The sequence below is a fragment of the Scardinius erythrophthalmus genome, assembly GCF_964197995.2.
Source record: "Scardinius erythrophthalmus genome assembly, chromosome: 3".
NCBI classification, from domain to species: domain Eukaryota; kingdom Metazoa; phylum Chordata; class Actinopteri; order Cypriniformes; family Leuciscidae; genus Scardinius; species Scardinius erythrophthalmus.
In genome coordinates, this window is record NC_138223.1 from 42,740,492 (window position 1) to 42,761,408 (window position 20,917).

Here is a 20,917-nt window from a genome sequence, read left to right on the forward strand (position 1 = left end):
AGAGAATTCAACTCACCTCAAAGTTTGACCAAAGCTTGAAGGATCAGTCTTTATACAAGGTACATATTGGGATTTTCAACTTTCAAAACTGCTTTAACGCTATATATTTGAGAGCTGACTGATTTGCCTCATTGACTGTTTTTAACTATTATTTTAAATTGTATTTATTCCTATTTTTTATTTATCTCTCACACAGTCCTCCATCATGGTGAAAGGTGCACTGAATGAACTGTCCCAGCTGGAACAGTCAGGCTTCGGTCAGCCGTGCCCACCGAGACATGGCCTGAATCTGCTGTACTGGTTTGCTCATGACTACATAGACTTCAGCTATGGGAATATTGTCTCCGACTATAGACCTCAATTGATGAAGAGGATCCCATTGTGCCCATTCAGAATCTCCCATACTATGAGGTGGGCAACCTGAATTATTCAAGAGCAGACAAGCTCCCAAATTATGTCAGGGCAAATTACAGCCGCAATAGGCCTATTCATGACAATAACAACAGGGATTAAAGTTCTCCGTCGCTACGACGGATTTCCGTTAATTGCAGCAAGTCCATGACGGATTTCCGTCATTGCGGGTTCCAGTCTGTCCTTAAAGTCTTAAATTCACTTTTCATAATTTTAAGGCCGTAAATAGGCTTTCATTTCTCAAATAGTGTAATAAATATCTTAATTTTAGTTTGAATAGGTCTTAAATTAAGGAAAGACGAGGTGTATTCACCCTGCTGAGGGGGATGTGATCAAAGCCTGGAGTGGAGCTGGAGCAAAAGCACGTTCCTCTCTCCACTCTAAGCACTCTGTAATCACTCTGCCTTTAGTCCACTCCGGGTTTTCAATTACCGCTCACGGAAAGTGCATGTCAGGCTACAGCTGAGCGCTGAGGTAGAACTATATTTCAGTGACACACTTATAATGCAGTTAGGGCTGGGCGATATCGATATAAAAAATATATCGATATATTTTTTAAATGCGATATGGAATTAGCAGTTACATCCTGCCAATCTCTAGGTATGGTGAAGGCTATGTGATGATGTGGGGCTATTTTAATTCCAAAGGCCAAGGGAACTTTATCAGGATTCATAGTATCCTAAAAAATAAATAAAAAAAATACTTAAAAATAAAAATCTGCCTGCCTCTATGGGAATTTAACATAGGGGTGAAGAACATTTATTTATTTACGATACATTATTCATTCACAAAGAAAATTGGTGTCCTTAAAGGTTGGATTTTTCCTAATTTTTTAAATTAAGGCATTAAAGGTATAGCGGAGGATCTTTTTACTTCCGGGTGGATACCCTATACTATTGGTCCTCCTAATTGTCAATCATTCTGGTGAATCAATCAAACTTTTCAAAAAGTGGAGAGGGCGGGACTTATCTAAAATTCAGAAAGATCCTCCGCTATACCTTTAAGTTCAATTTCCAAAAGATGATTTTTTATTCCTCTTTTTAGTCAACTTTATCATGGGTGTCTAAACTTATGCATAGCACTGTATTTATTAGTACTAGTCTTTACTATTAGTCATATTCTTACAATTTATGTTAAGTAAAGGGGAAAAGTAACTTACTTGTGTGTTAACAAATTTTGTGTAAACGTGTTATAATTTGCATATATATATATATATATGCAAATTATTAATTATATTAGTATGTTCCATGCCTGGTTTTCATAGATTAAAATATAGCTTTTAAAATACGCCTACTGGCAATATTAAAGCGGTTTAAAACGTCTCCCCTTAAAACGCTATTGGTCTCGACTATTTAAAAAGTTAAAGGAATATGACTTGGCCTAAAAAAAAAATTTCAGTCAGAAGAATTTTTTTCACTTTAATCCCTGTAACAAGGACCGGGTTATTGTGCGTCTGGACGCGTATGGCAGATTCAACAGGGTGTATGTGACTGAACACAGCGACCCGAAACGATTCGACAGCAGCAAAACCTTCCGTGTGAGTCAGGGCCTCCTCCTGATCATCAAGAACAAGAGTCAAGATCAGTATCTCTCCGAGCTCTCCAACACTGCAGAGAATTTATCTTTTGCAGAGCAGTGTCATCGTGAGACGGCACCTGAAAACAAATCCTCCTGGCGGTGTGCCATTCTTTAAAAAGAAATATCAGCTTACCAATAACATGCTGTCTTTTTTTCCATGATTATTATGAGTAGGCTATAAACATTATAATAATTGATACAGAACTGATTCAAGTATCAATTACTGATAAACGATTTCGAAAATTTTGCTTCAGATGTCCTTGAGTTTCGAGCGATTGTTTTTAAAGAAATTGGTTCAATTGATTCAAAGGTTGTTGTTTTTTAAAGCCTCACTTCTCCCGCCACTATTGTTCAAGTTCTCTCTCTTGATACAATCATATACAAGTAGTTTCTCTGGCTTGGTCTTAAATAAAGTTGCTTTGGAAACTCACGCTTTGAACTGTTGTTTCTTATTGTTTGTGTAAATTAACCTCTTGTCCAGTGTGCATTATCAGCAGGTGCAAAGAATGTGAGGGAGACCGGGGCTGTTTGGCAGTTTCATGCTTAGATGAGTTTCTCTAGCAGGAAGAAGAAAAAAAAAAAAAGTTGTCCAACCATGTGCAATGTTTCAGTGTCATAAAATACTTTTTCCTGTTGCACTGTAAAAAGTGAATAGTTGGATCAAATTTAAAAAAATACTTCAATTGGTAACACCTAAAGAAATTAAGTTTTCTCAACTTAAATTATCACGTTTTATCGTGAAAAATGTGATAATTTAAGTTGAGAAAACTTAATTTCTTTAGGTGTTACCAATTGAAGTAATTTTTTTAAGTTGAACCAACTGTTCACTTTTTACAGTGTGTTTGTTCATTCATAAATACACTTATACTGTGCATGTGTCAACTGACCCCACTTTAAAAAGTCAATTTTTTAATGAAAGTAACAGAGAGGTTATTAATAATTATTGTTATCAGGGCCGTGCAGAGACCTCTGGAGGGGCAGGTGCTCAAAGTATAAAAAGGGGCACATGGAACAAGGCTTTAAATAGGGCTGTGATCAAAATACAGTAACAGGGTTTTTACAGCCTCAAAATGAGGCGGAGGTGGTAAAATCCTAATAATGTATTTTAATAATAAGATAATTAAATTAGTATTTTTTTGTAGATCATCATATAGCCTATTGTGTTTCCCACATTATTTTTGTTGGTGGAGCTGGGTATCTCTAGGGGGGTCCGGGGAGCATGCCCCCCCGGAAGAAAATTTTGTACATTTTAAAGATAAATTCATTAATTTGTGCACTTTGAGTCACCCGAATCCACTGTTAAAAATAAATAATCCACCCGCAAACCGCCCATATTCTCTGATTTAGATATCTGCATCTGATCATCACATTACAATTATTCAAATTCTCAGTGTTAACCCTTTGATGCGCACACTATGGATACCCCTTCTAATGCACAACATGGGTCTAAAAAGACCCGTATTCATTTCCTATGTTATTTCATGCATGGCTTGGCTTTTTTTTTTTTTTTTTCACCTTTTGAAATCACTTTATTTGAGCATTTACTATTTCATGATCTATTAATTTCATGATTTATGAATATAATTTTTTTTTTTTTTATGATCACAAATTCATATTTTAATATTTTTTTATAAGTTTTGTGTTAAAACATCAAGTTTACACACATGGGTCTAAAATGACTCATCTATGCAAGCGTGATAAAACAAAAGAATAAAGAAAACTTTTTGTCAAAATAACCAATGTCACAGTTGTTTAGATCCACACATTTACTGTAACACTTGAAATATGTTTATTGGCCACTTTGTCACACATAACACGCATATATGCCTAACCGATAACACTGAAATTGAACTGTAGTGTAGTGCAACTGTAGGAGGATCTCCTCAACCACCACCAATGTGCAGTATCCACCTGGATGATGCGACAGCAGCCATAGTGCACCAGAACGCCACCACACACCGGCTTATGTGACCGATAGCATTGATTTATGACCACAAATAAAAATGAATAACGGTACAAGGTTTCTGCCCAACAGCGACAATATATACACTTGTATATATAACTTTCTATTGCAAATTTAATTTTATTGACCTAGCTAACATTAGATAAAATAGAATGTCGACGCAAGCTAGCTAATGGTATTGGACATGTTTCTCTTTCACACTAGTTATGGTTTTCAAGGTCAAGGTAACCTTAGCCTACGAGGCTATATCTATATTTTTCTGTAACAAAAAAAATGTTTTAAATAAAACTTACATGCATGAAAAATACAAAAGCAGCCGTGTTGAATTGTGAAATGTGTGGCAGGTGAATAGTTTTCTGCAGTAAATATATTTATACATATCAAAGGTTCCTATACGGGTCATTTTTGACCCATGTGTGTAAAATGGATGTAGAAATACAAAAAACGTGTTTGTTTATAAAGTAAGAAAGGAAAAATAAACATAATGATTTTTGAAAATCAAAAACAAGATATTTAATGAATACCTGGATTAATAAATGATAAAATAAATTTATTTCAAATATTCAGCAAAGAAACATGAATACGGGTCTTTTTAGACCCATGTTGCGCATTAGAGGGGTAGTGACACAAAAACAATTTTTTTTCGAAAAGTAAGAAAGGAAAAATTTAAATATTGATTTGTAATGATCTAAAACAAGTTAATTGAGGAATACCTGGAATACTGAATGATTAAATAAATTTCTTGCAAAGATATAGAAAATGAAAACTCAGTCGGGTCTTTTTAGACCCATGTTGTGCATCAAAGTTAAGCATGATAATATGGTAACATATCACATTGAAGTAGGCTGATTTAAAACGAACATTTATTTAAAATAAAAGTTCTTCTTTTGGCAAAATTACATTTCCTTAATAGCCTAAACAGAGGCTTTTCTCCCTTCAAACTTAAATTGTCAATGTTTCATTACATCACTTTGAAAACACTAATTTTTTGTACCTTTTAAAAAGGGCATTTTTCCACTAATTTTATTAAATGTATGCTCCATCTTTCATTTCAAATTTTCAATTTTGATCAATATATTCAATTAAAATAATAAGACACTAGGCTGTTACCAATCAAATTAAATAATTAACATTGAAAAATTATAACTGTATTAGTTTGGATTATTTTAAATATTTTTGAATATACAAATAAGGAATGTTGAAAAGAATGATACTTCATAAAACTAAACCGCCAGTAGGAGGCGGCAGGCGACCGTCTTAATGAGCGAGTCATTGAGTCATTCATTCAAACGATTCATTCAAACGGCTGATTTATTCAGAATGAGGCAGTTTATGAATGGGTAATTGAATCTTTGACTCAAACGATTCGTTCAAAATGCTGAATCATTCAGTAATGCAACAAGTGTTGCTGTGAGATGCTCTATGGTTCTGCAGTGATCTTTGTTTGGAACTATTTTCGCTGCTGAAACAGAACAAAAATAGTCATTGCGTCTAAAATGTAAGTGACTTAATTTTAACTATTTGTTTATTGACCTGCTATGAAATCAGTCTCGGTTTCAATCTTGATGGCATTCAGGAAAACAGTTACTTCTATAGCCTAACGTTACACACAGCAATATAAACAACATCTCTGCATGCTCTCTTCACGTCGTCCTTGTAAAATAATAAGTAAACGAACATCAAAATCACTTCGCTGAGAATGAAACGCCACTTACCAGTAGCCGCAGATTTGAAGACATCCTCTGGTAGTGCGCACTGCCGCGCGAAATAAAAAAAATAAAAAAATGTGCGTGCAGCGTGAGGAATGAGGTGAAAGGTCATCATGTGGGTCATTTTATTTACGGCTAAATTATTATTAATTAATTCAATAAATATCTTTGTTTGACAGGGAAGCTGTGCGCAAACAGGAATACCGGTATATATTATTTTTCAAAAATAGAAAAAAGGCACCCCAGAAAAAAGGGCACTTTCTCTCCAGGAATAAAAAGGGCAGGTGCTCAAGCCCCCTTTGATGTCTATGTGTGCACGTGCCTGATTGTTATAATTCTTTTATATGAATAATTTAAGCAAATCAATTTTTTTAATCACTAAAACGTAGACTGGCACGACATGGTTACTTTCTGGATAGATCCCGGCGTTATATAGTAATTAATCAAATCCTAGGCCTATATGAATGATTCTTTCCCTTCTCTCTATTTGCCAACCAAATATTTCCCTGTGGAGTCTCTCCGCCCCTGACACTGACATGAAACAGCATTGGTTTCTGTTAGCAGATCTTTGCACGACCCACACAAAGACGTGTCAGAGTCTTCACTTCAACAAGATTGTGAACAACATTTTTTTTGAGTACTTACCAGAAAATTATTTATACATTTGTTTATGTAATAATTGAACTGCATAACATAATTTTGAAAGAAAACGAGTATTTAACATTGTTTTGCTTTATTACATTTTTCATTTCGGGTTATACATTTTAATCCATTACCAATATGAATGAAAAAAAGATGTTACAATCTGGACTTGCTTGTTTTTACTTTTGAAAAATCTTGTCGCGACAGAATAGATTAACCCTTCATCTCCCTCAACTCACTGGAAGAGTCTTGGAGGATCTTTCTGAGCTCTTTCTGCTTGTAGTTTAGAGTAAGTGATCAGCAGATATGTTTTACCAAAACTTTTAATGTTCTTTTATGGTCGTCTGGTTTTTACATGTGCATTTTTTCTGTAATTGTGCATTTTATTTTGAAAAAGTCATTATAGTCGGGGAGCCAAAGTCTCAAAAGCTCAATAAAATGGGTTGAACCTGACATGGTCTGTTATACTTTTTATTTGTGTTTTTTCTGTTAACTTTGACCCTAAGAACCAATAATTGGAGGGTCTGCTCTGCCGGAAATATCGCAAAAAAAAATTGTGGCCATTTTAGTGTATGCACCCTTTATTTTTTATCAGAAAAATGTGAAAAATGATTTTTTTCCCTCAAATCCTCAGTGGGTTTGGTAGGCTGTCAATAAATGCACTCCAGATACAAAGAACACATTTGCTGACAACATCCACGGAAAAAATAACTCTTAAAACACATTTCTACATGATTTTGCATCAATTTAATGCAAAAAATTAGGCGTTTTCTCACTTTTTTCCAATATTTTCATCTTTACTTCATTGGCAATCAACTATTCCCCCAAGTTATGACATCAGTCAATATGTCATTCTTCTCACCAAACAGTATACTCATTCCACAGAAAAAATCATAAAAATCCAACCAAAATCAATGGATCTGTGATGATTTCACTAATAGTTGATCAGCAGGCTCAGAACCTCAATAGAATTGTAGGCTACTCTCAAAATTCCGAAAGACATGTAGTCCATGAGCCAGGGGGGTTGATCGGTATCATCGGGGGGAAAAATGCTATCATTGTTATTTGGCAAGGTATACACCCCTAGTATTAGAATAATCACTATAGCAGTGCAGGGGTGGTAGCGAAATCACTTTTTTCAGCTCATGAAGTTACTAACCCCCTAAGATAAATTCCGTTTTTGAAATCTGGTGTATATCTGGTTTAGGCTCATGCTAGGGATATTGTCAATATTCTATAATATGGTGCTTGGTATCGCTGGAAAGGGGACCTTTTAGGCTTTCATTTAAGCCCAGTACTGAATCTGTCTGACAAACACAGAGGTCACATGACTTCTTTAAACCAGAAATAACACACATTTTTTCACAATTTCCGCCTAAACTGTATGCTTTATTTTATCCCTGTGCCATGAAAGAACACCACGGACACAAAAGTCAACAACTTCAATACTCAAGGCACTCTGATGACTCAGAAAATGTATAATATACCCATACTATTTATTTGTGAGAGCCTTAAATTAGACTTGTGCAGCCAGCACAAGTCTTCAAAATAGAATAGAGCCAATAGAATGGACAAATAGAATACCCTAGTCCAGGGCCAAATGTTGTAATAAAAACACTTGTAATTGGTGTAACAAAATGTTTCTATCATGTATTTTGATATTCACCCACTTTCAGTTAGAATGTCAGAATGTAGCTCATGCACTGAATGTTACTGAGAGTTCCAGGGGTATTCAATGTAAGTACAAAATACTTTTTCTCTTGTGCTTGTGAATTGGTGGGGAATAGTAGCAGTAGCTAATGTAAGCTTGGTGTTTTTCACACTTAGTATACTTCTTTTAAGCTTAAAATAAGAAAGTATACTTTCAGTCTACATTTTATGTACTTCTCAGAAATATACTTAAAATTACACTTCAGTGTACTTGATGTATACTGAGAGAAAAGTCCAGGGCCCGTATTCATAAAGATTCTAAGAATCCTCTCAGAAAACTCTTAATTTTGCTTAAAGGAGAACTCCGGTCAATTTTAACATTGAGCTAATTTTTTTGTCAATTTGGAGTGCTGTCAATACAGAGAACAACGACAAAAATCGGTGTTGCCTACACCATGTTATCCTCTTTTTAAAATTTGCACCCTGTTGACTTCAATGGGGCAATATTTAAACCTGCTTTTAGCCTCTTAACATCCTTGATGTGTCATTACAAGTGCACAGCCATGTGAGCGCTGGCTGAATTATTAATGTTAAAATTGACCGGAGTTTTCCTTTAAAAACTTTTACGTAGGAGTCTTAGCTTAAGAGCGATTCGGGGCCAATCTGAGAACAACTCTGAGCAAGGAAAAGACAAAAACTTTCATCTTAGTGCGGAGGCGGGGCTGACCCCGTTGCTATGTATGACACAATCTTTTGAAGACTGTGATTGGCTGGTAGTCCAAGAAGGAAAAAAATTGTGATTTGTCTATTCTAAGCCTTCACTTTGAAATTACATGCGACTGTGTACATTACACACTGCTGCATTGTTTCATTTTCCCAGTTGCCAAATATCGTAATGTAGTGATTACTTTTCTGTAATCACAGAATTTCATTTCTGGCGCTATTGCATTTCTGCGCTGTCGGAGATGTTAGCGCGTCTCTAAGATCAGTCACAAACATGATCCATGCACGATCTAATCTTTAGCGTCTTATTAACTCACTGTCATCCACTGTCTGCAACAGATTTCTTCTCCTTCTTCTTTCTGCCATGTTCTCCTCTGCTGAAGAAAGTCTTCAGCCTCTTAAAAGTCCTCGTCCATGCTCCTAACAATTTTTACCTTAAGACCTCTTTTAAGGGTTAAGATGCTTTCTGAATTATTTTTTTCTTTACTGGGATTTTTTTCTTTAATTTTAAGAGTAAACGGCCACATTTCTAAGAATTTTCTTAGAATTTTGTCACTAGGAGCTACTCTTTGCATTAAGATTCTTTATGAATACGGGCCCAGGTATATTTGGCCTGTACTTGAACTCAATCTTTTGATCCAGATATACTTAAAAGCAGGGTTCACCAATCTCGGTCCTGGAGGGCCGCTGTCCTAAACTCTGCAGAACAGCGGCCCTCCAGGACCGAGATTGGTGAACCTTGCTTAAAGGAATAATTAAGAATTCATAGTACTGTATACTTGTTTTGTAGTTGTGTTAACTCTTTTGATTGAGTAGTCAATTAAATATACTTTTTTACATAGTTTTTTCATATACATACAGTCTTATGAAACTTACATTGTTTGAAAATATTGATTAGAAAATTGATATAAAACAGATATGTTTCTAATTCTGCATGAATTTTTGTGTAGGTTAGTCCACTGGTCGTGTAAATCAATTTACTCTAATTCTACTTTTTTGTTTAAAATGTTGCCTTTCTTTATGAAACTTACTGACATTCAAGTGTTAAGATTAAAAAAGGATGCATGAAGCTAATAACATGTTTTTAAATTTAAAGTACAGTTAAAGGTATTTTTCAAGTGCAAAAATAATAATGTTACATGTTAAGTGCAAAGTATAATGTTATGTTTACTTAAAGAAAACTTACAAGTATACTTGCAGTATAAACTACGAAACTAGTAGTTTACTGAGAGTACACATCAGTGTGTACTTTCATAAACTAAAAAATGTACTACTTGTATTAAAACAGTAAACTACTAGTATACTTATAAGTTCACTTGTAGTACAGATGCATTTCAAATGAGAAACCTAGTTGTGTACTTAGTTTACTACTCTTACAAATACTAAAAATACGAAAAGTGAGCCAATTTAGTCCCAAGCAGTATTGAAATAGTACACAATTTTACTACAAGTACACATTGATATTAGTATACTTACTACATAAAGTATACTTAAAAATATACTTGAAAATTACTTAAGTATACTTCATAAAATGAACATGAAGACATGCACTTTTATGATGAAGAGATGCACTTTTATGATGAAGAGATGCACTTTTATAATGGACAGATGCACTTTTATGATGGATAGATGCACTTTTATGATGGATAGATGCACTTTTAGAATGGATAGATGGACTTTTATGATGGAGAGATGGACTTTTATGATGGAGAGATGGACTTTTATAATGGACAGATGCACTTTTATGATGGATAGATGGACTTTTATAATGGATAAATGCACTTTTATGATGATAGATGCACTTTTATAATGGAGAGATGGACTTTTAGAATGGATAGATTGACTTTTATAATGGAGAGATGGACTTTTAGAATGGATAGATGGACTTTTATGATGGAGAGATGGACTTTTATGATGGAGAGATGGACTTTTATAATGGACAGATGCACTTTTATGATGGATAGATGGACTTTTATAATGGATAAATGCACTTTTATCATGGAGAGATGGACTTTTAGAATGGATAGATGGACTTTTATGATGGAGAGATGGACTTTTATGATGGAGAGATGGACTTTTATAATGGACAGATGCACTTTTATGATGGATAGATGGACTTTTATAATGGATAAATGCACTTTTATGATGGATAGATGCACTTTTATAATGGAGAGATGCACTTTTATGATGGATAGATGCACTTTTATAATGGAGAGATGGACTTTTAGAATGGATAGATGGACTTTTATGATGGAGAGATGGACTTTTATGATGGATAGATGCACTTTTATAAAGGAGAGATGGACTTTTATGATGGAGAAATGGACTTTTATGATGGAGAGATGGACTTTTATAATGGACAGATGCACTTTTATGATGGATAGATGGACTTTTATAATGGATAAATGCACTTTTATGATGGATAGATGCACTTTTATAATGGAGAGATGGACTTTTAGAATGGATAGATTGACTTTTATGATGGATAGATGCACTTTTATAATGGAGAGATGGACTTTTATGATGGAGAGATGGACTTTTATGATGGAGAGATGGACTTTTATAATGGACAGATGCACTTTTATGATGGATAGATGGACTTTTATAATGGATAAATGCACTTTTATCATGGAGAGATGGACTTTTAGAATGGATAGATGGACTTTTATGATGGAGAGATGGACTTTTATGATGGAGAGATGGACTTTTATAATGGACAGATGCACTTTTATGATGGATAGATGGACTTTTATAATGGATAAATGCACTTTTATAATGGAGAGATGGACTTTTAGAATGGATAGATGGACTTTTATGATGGAGAGATGGACTTTTATGATGGAGAGATGGACTTTTATAATGGACAGATGCACTTTTATGATGGAGAGATGGACTTTTATAATGGACAGATGCACTTTTATGATGGATAGATGGACTTTTATAATGGATAGATGCACTTTTAGAATGGATAGACAATAACAGATTTTTACAGCGATTGATTCCAACAATCTTTTCACAAAACTGACAAAACCTTATCAAAATCCATCAACATTCAGTGCATGAGCTACATTCTGACATTCTAACTGAAAGTGGGTGAATATCAAAATACATGATAGAAACATTTTGTTACACCAATTACAAGTGTTTTTATTACAACATTTGGCCCTGGACTAGGGTATTCTATTTGTCCATTCTATTGGCTCTATTCTATTTTGAAGACTTGTGCTGGCTGCACAAGTCTAATTTAAGGCTCTCACAAATAAATAGTATAGGTATATTATACATTTTCTGAGTCATCAGAGTGCCTTGAGTATTGAAGTTGTTGACTTTTGTGTCCGTGGTGTTCTTTCATGGCACAGGGATAAAATAAAGCATACAGTTTAGGCGGAAATTGTGAAAAAATGTGTGTTATTTCTGGTTTAAAGAAGTCATGTGACCTCTGTGTTTGTCAGACAGATTCAGTACTGGGCTTAAATGAAAGCCTAAAAGGTCCCCTTTCCAGCGATACCAAGCACCATATTATAGAATATTGACAATATCCCTAGCATGAGCCTAAACCAGATATACACCAGATTTCAAAAACGGAATTTATCTTAGGGGGTTAGTAACTTCATGAGCTGAAAAAAGTGATTTCGCTACCACCCCTGCACTGCTATAGTGATTATTCTAATACTAGGGGTGTATACCTTGCCAAATAACAATGATAGCATTTTTCCCCCCGATGATACCGATCAACCCCCCTGGCTCATGGACTACATGTCTTTCGGAATTTTGAGAGTAGCCTTCAATTCTATTGAGGTTCTGAGCCTGCTGATCAACTATTAGTGAAATCATCACAGATCCATTGATTTTGGTTGGATTTTTATGATTTTTTCTGTGGAATGAGTATACTGTTTGGTGAGAAGAATGACATATTGACTGATGTCATAACTTGGGGGAATAGTTGATTGCCAATGAAGTAAAGATGAAAATATTGGAAAAAAAGTGAGAAAACGCCTAATTTTTTGCATTAAATTGATGCAAAATCATGTAGAAATGTGTTTTAAGAGTTATTTTTTCCGTGGATGTTGTCAGCAAATGTGTTCTTTGTATCTGGAGTGCATTTATTGACAGCCTACCAAACCCACTGAGGATTTGAGGGAAAAAAATCATTTTTCACATTTTTCTGATAAAAAATAAAGGGTGCATACACTAAAATGGCCAAAAAAATTTTTCGCGATATTTCCGGCAGAGCAGACCCTCCAATTATTGGTTCTTAGGGTCAAAGTTAACAGAAAAAACACAAATAAAAAGTATAACAGACCATGTCAGGTTCAACCCATTTTTGAGACTTTGGCTCCCCGACTATTACAAACCTTTTCTCTAACAACAAGTGCTCAATCATAGGAGTAAAACCAGTTCTATTCTTTACACTATCAGAACAAAAGGTACAAAAGCTGTCACTGGGGCAGGATCCTTTCAAAAGGGACCATTCAGCTACTAATATGCACCGTTTAGGAGTAAATGAGATATTAAAGTATATGTTTTGAAAGGGTACTGCCCCAGTGATAGCTTTTGTAATTTTTTTACTGAGTGAACATTTTGTTTTTCCAGCAGGATTGTCAGGAACACGATGAGGACTCTGTATAATTTGTCTGATCTGAGAGAGTCCAGGTTTGGTCAGCCTTCTCCCAGACACGGTCTGATCTTGCTGTGGTGGTTTGCTGATCAATGTGTTCGTATTGACTCCAATGGTTGGATAACTGCACTCTGCAACCCTGCAAATAGAGATTTTGGCTTTTGTCTGTTCCATAATAAGGAAGGACTTCTTCCTTACTCTGACCAACCGTACTTTGAGGTGGGCAACCTGAAAAAGACTGACCCACTGCCAGGTTATGTCACTGAGAAATACACAGGATGGTCTGATGAAAGCAACACTGATCGCATTATTGTTTCCTTTGACTCAAGGTGGAACAGGTTTGACAGCATTTATGTGACACGACACTCAGGTGCGCTGAACTTTGACCAGAATCACATTTACCGCATTAGCATTGATCTTCTGAAGGAAATTAAAAGTTGGAACCGTGCAGAATTCCTCAGACAAACTATGTATAATCTGAATCCTTATCAGATGCATTTCCATCAACAATCCAACAGACACTCACAGTTTCCAGCTTCACATCAGTCACTGCAGGGTCAAAGGTCACATCAAAATTCCTGGGTTGACACATGCTGCGCTTTGCTTTTTGCTTTTTTGCTTATTGTGCTGGTCATTTGTGCCTGTTTGTTTGTAATATTTAAGAAAAAAACTGTTTGATTTACAGCTATTTGTTTGTCTAGCAAATTTCGAAAGCTTTACCTGAATACTCATGAATACTAATGCTTGTCTTTACTTACAATACGATGTTGAGCGCTCTCTCTCTCTTTTGAATGATCGTTGCAATGATGAAAACAAATAGTCAAAAGGGACCAAATGTGAAACTTTAAAATTTGATATTAATCTGATAACTTTGCATCCTCACACTGTCTTACTAGTTATTGATTAAGCTTCTCTAGTTCTGTGTTCACACTTGTTGTGTGGTTATTATGTGACATTTTTCATATATCCTGTGTAGTATCAAATCTTGATGTGCTTGTGTGATGAAATAAAAATCTTAACTCTTGATTATTTTAATATGGATAAAATGCAATATGAAATCTGAATATAAGCATTTGTCATTATATAGTTCAATATAAAGTAGATTTGATGTAAATCCCCTCATGAACAGTTTCTTTTTCACACTAATGGGCTTCATTTTATCACTATAGCAACAGACACACACATTCAACCTGTAGGACAAGTGTGTGTTAATATCGAGTTATTATTAGTTCAGTGACATCAGCAAATATGCATTGTTATTAATGATGCATTCAGGGCCAAATATCTAGATTGTGATAATAATTAAAGATGCAACAGCACATTGGATATCAATTCAATAGATTATCAAAATTACAATCGTATTGTATGTTTTTAATTGTTAGATACATTTGTCAAGATCAAGACAATTTTTTTACATGAATGCCCAAAAAGACTGGACATAAACAAATTACTGCAATGACAAATTAAGAGTAATAAAATAATATGATTAAACGATGTCCAGTGTGTGTGTGTGTGTGTGTGTGTGTGTGTGTCTAGTGCAGTGTGTGTTTGCTCATATGATCTTCTTAGACACGCCCACTGCTGTCTCTCTGCTTCAGTTTCGGTTTCCTACATAGTCAGCTGACCTCTCACTCCCTCCCTGGAAGAACTGATGTTATGTTTGTTATTTATTCACTTCGGACTCACATGTTTGCACAAATGTACAAATACATGCAGTCACTTTTATTCTTCTGTTCTTCTAGAAAGTAAAAACTCCTTCAATAACAAACAACAAATACACGATCTTTTAGCCTACTTTCAGAACTGTAAGAAACGAAAAAACAAAACTGGAACCTTTTTCATTTCTGTAACAATTACTTATTAAAAGACTGGCCTATTATTTGTCTTTCAACTTTAGGTTAACTATATAAGTCTAGTTCCACAGAAATCTTTCTTGATAATTCTTAATAATCTTTCTCTTTCTTGATAGTTTTTCACCGCCCACTAACACACACGAATAAAGTGAGCGCGTGCGCTGCACAGACGCAGATCTTCACAGCGCGTGAACAAGGTACAGTATTATATGTTCTTTTTGTCGGATTTGTATTGCTTTTTCTTAATAATACCAATTTTAGTTACATTATATTATATATATTATAATTTTAAACTTAACGCCGGATGTTGCCTTTTAATTATTTTACTAAACAACGTCAAACAGCTGTGGCGTCGAAAACTGTTTTGAGTCGATATCTCCGACCTGCAGTCTGTGGTCCAGATGGGCTGTGCTGTGGGTGTGTGTTTAAAGAGAAATGAAACCTACCGTGTCCACTTGTTGCTCTAATAAAACAGTCTAGATTCAAAAATAAAATAAATAGACTAAATAATTAAATTTTGCTTTACTGGTTCTCGTTTTTGTTTCCTTTACTTTGTTCTTTATTTATAAATCAGTACAGAGCAATTCACTAGATGAAGAGTTGAGCTCACTGTCATGGCTCTTGGAGGATCTGTGTTTGGTGCAGTTTAACTTACATTTTCATCTGTATCCTGCACACATGATCAATATCTGAAAATATAAAATAAAATCTGAATAAACTCATTTTACAGAACACATTTTAAATATGTGCCAAGCTAAAAGCAAAGGAAATAAATACTGCATCTAATTTCAGTGTTCTTCAAGGAACTAAAGTTTGTGGTCAACATGATGGAGAATTATTAAGGAAATTAATGACAGCTGATTTATTTTGGTACTCTATTATGGTCCCTCTGAATTTAAATATATATATTATTAGGCTACATCATATTATACATGCAGTACATAATATATTAATAAAATAAACATTTGTTTAAAAAAAAAACACACACACACATACATCACTCACGCTGTTTACATTGAAGCACACACACATATATTCATCAATCAGAGATTGCACTGATGCACACAGAAACATTCAGGAGCACAGAAACTTATCAACGCTGACCACAACTTTTAGGATAAAATACCTTCACTACCGAATCACTACATAATATATTCCTCAGCAACGATGAGGTTACATTACTATTTTGAAGAAATTAAACTCACAGCTTTGGTGTTAACAGAGAGAGATGCTGAAAAGACCCAGCCAGGTCTGCATATCTCATCTCTCGGTCTCTATCTCACTCTCTCTCACTCTCTCTATAATTAATTCATTTAATGCTATAATTGACTATTATGCACGGTTACTTCCTGGTTTCCAGTAAGCCAGCTTGGGCATTTCCGGTGAACTGTTAGCTGTCATTCTGTACTCGCTGTATTTTGACACAAAACCATCAAATGTTTGAGTTTTTAATTTTGTATTTATATTTTAATGGAGTTATCACACTTAACTAATTTGTCAATAAACCAGTTTTAATGATTGCAATAAAGACGAAGCTACTGGGAACGTTGGAATAAGAAACTCTGGGCCCTATTTTAACGATCTAAGCGCATGGTCTAAAGCGCACGGCGCAAGAACACTTAGGGCGTGTCGGAATACACTTTTGCTAGTTTAGCGACGGGAAAAATGGTCGGCCCGTTAGGCGCATGGTCTAAAAGGGTTGTCCTGATTCTCTTAATGAGTAATGGGTGTGTTTTGGGATTTACGTGCGTTAAACCAATCAGAGTCCCATCTCCCATTCCCTTTAAATGCCAGTTACACTCTCGCCATGGCAGATTCGCTATTTACATGACGGAATTTGATAGTGGAAAGACCGAAGCCGTCTCCAGAGCGCAAGCGGATCTGCTCGCGGATCATCTACGGGACAAGCCGGATTCCACAATACCTTTGTCACACAATAATAATCTTTTACATTGTAATCTTTTTATTTTAAATATTTGGCACAAATGCATTTGCTATTTAAAGCTACACTGTGTAATTTTTTAAGTTGATTCTTAGAAAAAAACACTCTTTCAAAATGATATGTGCTCATTAATGTGTAATTACTTCTACCAACTAATCAAGTATTCTCGTAAGCGTAGAATCTGCCATTTAGAGAGCGCGTCGCTCGTATGGCGGCAGCCATGTTGCGCCTCCATCTTGAAAATACATTAGCCAAAGAGGGACATACCTGGAAATTAAAGCTTCGCCTTTGCGTTTTTACACTCAGTGGCACCGTGACGAATGCGAGGGGGAGATTACTCGCGACTGCCAGCAGATTTGAAATAATACGGCCACCGTAGGAGTTAAAACGCCCGCGGAATGGGAGAAGCTAGAAAGTAATATTCAGTTGGTAGTCGTAAACAATTTCACCGCTAGATGGGAGAAAATCCTACACAGAGTAGCTCTAAACAACGTGGCGCAGGACGTGAAAATGATAACTGCGTCGGACTGAAACTAGCAAAAAACACTTGAGTCATGCTTGGCGCTGCATTGCGCCGGGTGTAAGATATAGGGCCCTCTGTGTCTGTAATTGGACATGCAAAAAATTGTTTACCAAAAACATTATTTGTTCATCAATTCTGAGATTGTCTCCATTTGTAAATACGTTTCAAGATGTAGGAATTACAACATTTGATAGAAAACATTATAGTGGAATTGAATATAACTAGTAGATGGCGGCAGAGGAGCATTTATTGGCTCATATTAACCATTTCCTACAATATTCTCTCCACGCTTTTCTCTTTTGAATAAATATTAAACATTATAAAATCACTGTTTAGAAAGAAATTGTGTCAAGGTGAAGTATTAAGTACTCACAAAGTCTCATGAAAAACACAATTTTATTGCGAATGTATTACACAGAAAGCGAGCACTGCGCTCTCCCCTCCCTTTATAATAAGAAGCTCAGTCAGTTTAGCGCAAGCTCATTGATTTCTCGCTTGTAAAAAAAATCTCATTTTGTTCAATGAATCTAACTAAAGTGCACAATAAATCTTTAATTTACAGTGTGTTGATGCTTTTTTCTCACGAAAGTGAGGAAACTGATGGTTTAATAGATTTTTTTCTGAGGAGTTACATGTTATATGTTAACATACAAGTTATATGGTACGTGTGTATATTGTCAATTCATTCATTCATTCAAATAAATGTAATCTTCCGCACTTCTTTATCTCTGTGTGTGTCTGATTCAAAGCGGGCTGCTAGATCTAAGGAGGCATAGTGGCGACTTTACCCTTCTGGTCAAATATTGCGCTGCAAACAACAATAACAGATTTAAGTTGTCAATGCTGGCAAATGACCATGGTATAAGCGGGATAATCCACGGCTAGCTGTGCATTAAACGATTTTAAACCCTCCACTTCGTGTTCTTTGCCTCCACGTTGTGCATTAAAATTGCTAATGCACGGTTAGCCTTGGATTATCCCTTACATATTACGCCACCATACTAGTGATATAGCCAACACAAGTAATAGGCTATAGCCTATATAGTAATATATATTCCAGATAAAGTCCTGGCAAATGTAATTTTCACTGTAGTCCAGTCCGATTTATTACTCTTTTTTCTCTGTCTGTTTTCTAGACACAGAATGGTGCGACTGAGAACACTGAATGAACTGTCCCATCTGAGAGAGACCAAGTTTGGCCAGCCGTATCCCAGACATGGCCTCGCTCTGCTGTGGTGGTTTGCTGATGAATGTGTAGATATTGATGACGACGGCAATATGATTGCACAACAATGCGACCCAGAACATAAAGACTATGGTTTCCATCCGTTCCATAACAGGGAAGGCATTCTTCCTGATTCTGACCTACCGTACTATGAAGTGGGTAACCTGCACTATCCGGGAAACATGTCTCATCATGTTACTAAGAACTACGACCCCGATGTGCGTGAAAGTAACGCAGATCGTATTGTTGTTTCAGTCGATTCCGACTGTGATGACAAATGGTTTGACAGGATTTACGTGACTCATCACTTAGGGAAAGGCCGCTTCGATGAGAACGGCACCTACCGCATCAGCCAAGGCCTCATTGAGATCATTCAAAACATGGAGTGGTCAGATTTCATTGGAGAAGTTAAGATCCGGCAGCGCCGTAATCGGCGTGGTCGTCGTTGAGCTTGTGTTGTGTGTGAAAGTTTATCTATGTAGTCTGGATCCTACAGACACACATAGTTGAAATCAAACATTCCTGTTCATCCAAAATAAATGCTTTTAACAGCAAATGTCTTCCTGCAATTTTCATAACCAATAACAATTTCATTGATTTAAATTGAGTAGCTTGATTTGGGTCTTATAAATGGCTCATGTGTGTCATTACTTTGTGCTGGATGAGAAGCTTTATGATTTGTTCTGTCTGTTCACTTTTTATTGTTTAATTAACTGTTTAATTTCACTGCATTAAAGGAATTGTTCCCCCAAAAAGGAAAATTCTGTCATCATTTACTGGCTTTCAAAAACAAGCCAACCCAGAAAATGTTCACTCCAGTAAAAAGAGTGATTTCAATTTACAGTTATTAATAACATAACATTTACTATTATCACATAATAAGATTAAATTGTATGACACTGATATCAGATGGGTCACATGCACATGTTCATGTCGATCATCTCATGCTTATAGAGTATTGCAGGGATTGAGTATTTCTGTAGGCCCAAACAACGAAGTAGCATTAAAGCACCTCCGGTTCCATCATCTAGGGTTTTTGGTTGAATGCCTAAAATAAGGTCTGTGGTGAACACAAGCTCAAAAAAAAAAAATGTTTTTGAAAAAATTCAAATAGCCAGCGTAAAATCCCACCCTCCCTTCAGAGCGTCTCCAAAGCCACGCCTCCTTCAAAACACATGAACACACAAATTACAGCAGTTATTGTGTGAACGCAGCATCAGCTGTTGTTTTGGTTCAGGAGGAACTGTAAAAGGCGGCTGCTGTTTCGTTTGCGCTGCTCAGTGACTGACGTCTGTCTAATTCTGCATAGCATTAACCGCTCTGATGACATGTGATATCTGAGTGAGCAGGTGTGCGGAGATATGGAAATACATGCTGACAGGCAGATAGGACCTCGTATCATTCGGACCGAATGCAATGATTGGATGAACATTTCATGGTCCTGCGCCTATCACAGACAATATATATATATACAGTATTATATATACCTCCCATTAAATGATGTTTTATTAACAAAGTTCGGGAGGAGCAGGTTCAGATAATTAACCAAATTATGCACAGCTGGAGATTAATCAGTAATCAACTCAATGACAGAGTATAAATTCACAGCAGACCTATCTCTGTTCATTGAAAGTTTGTCAGCATCCCTCCTCCACCCCATCTCCTCACTTCCAGTTCCATCTTACCAACTGGGGGGGGGAGTACTCTGGGTTCGGGCCTAACTCCGAGCTCGGAGCCCTCCCCCCGGACAGCACGCCAAATACGCATAAACTTATTGTACTAATTATATGTAGATGTGAACTTGTGAAAGGCCAATGGAAAAATCTTGCTGGGTTTTTGTCGAGGGAACCAGGGTGATGTGAACTTATAGGTGAGTTTGCCAACAAAAATATGTCATCACTGCAGCACTTTAATCATTTTGGAGACTTCAAGCATACAGAAATCTGAATATGAGTGAGAATGTAACACGGACCCATCATACAGTTTAGTATAAAGTAGATTTGATGTAAATCCCCTAATGAACTGTCCCACCTGGACTAATGTGTTTCTGCATAAGATTCTCTTTCCACACTGATGCACT

General features: G+C 35.9%; 1 protein-coding gene across 2 annotated transcripts; it reads left to right on the forward strand.

Moving 5' to 3' along the window:
* The first annotated feature begins 14,925 nt into the window (after positions 1-14,925).
* On the forward strand, positions 14,926-19,916 carry LOC308688382 (uncharacterized protein). 2 transcript variants are annotated; one of them, XM_081361397.1, is made up of 3 exons: positions 14,936-15,099; positions 15,264-15,344; positions 18,749-19,916. In XM_081361397.1, exon 3 carries the CDS (start codon positions 18,756-18,758, stop codon positions 19,284-19,286), a length of 531 nt encoding a protein of 176 aa, XP_081217523.1. In that variant the 5' UTR covers positions 14,936-15,099; positions 15,264-15,344; positions 18,749-18,755; the 3' UTR covers positions 19,287-19,916. The 2 variants fall into 2 exon arrangements, with proteins under 2 accessions (XP_081217522.1, XP_081217523.1); XM_081361396.1 differs by having other exon boundaries at positions 14,926-15,344.
* The last annotated feature ends 1,001 nt before the right edge of the window (positions 19,917-20,917 follow it).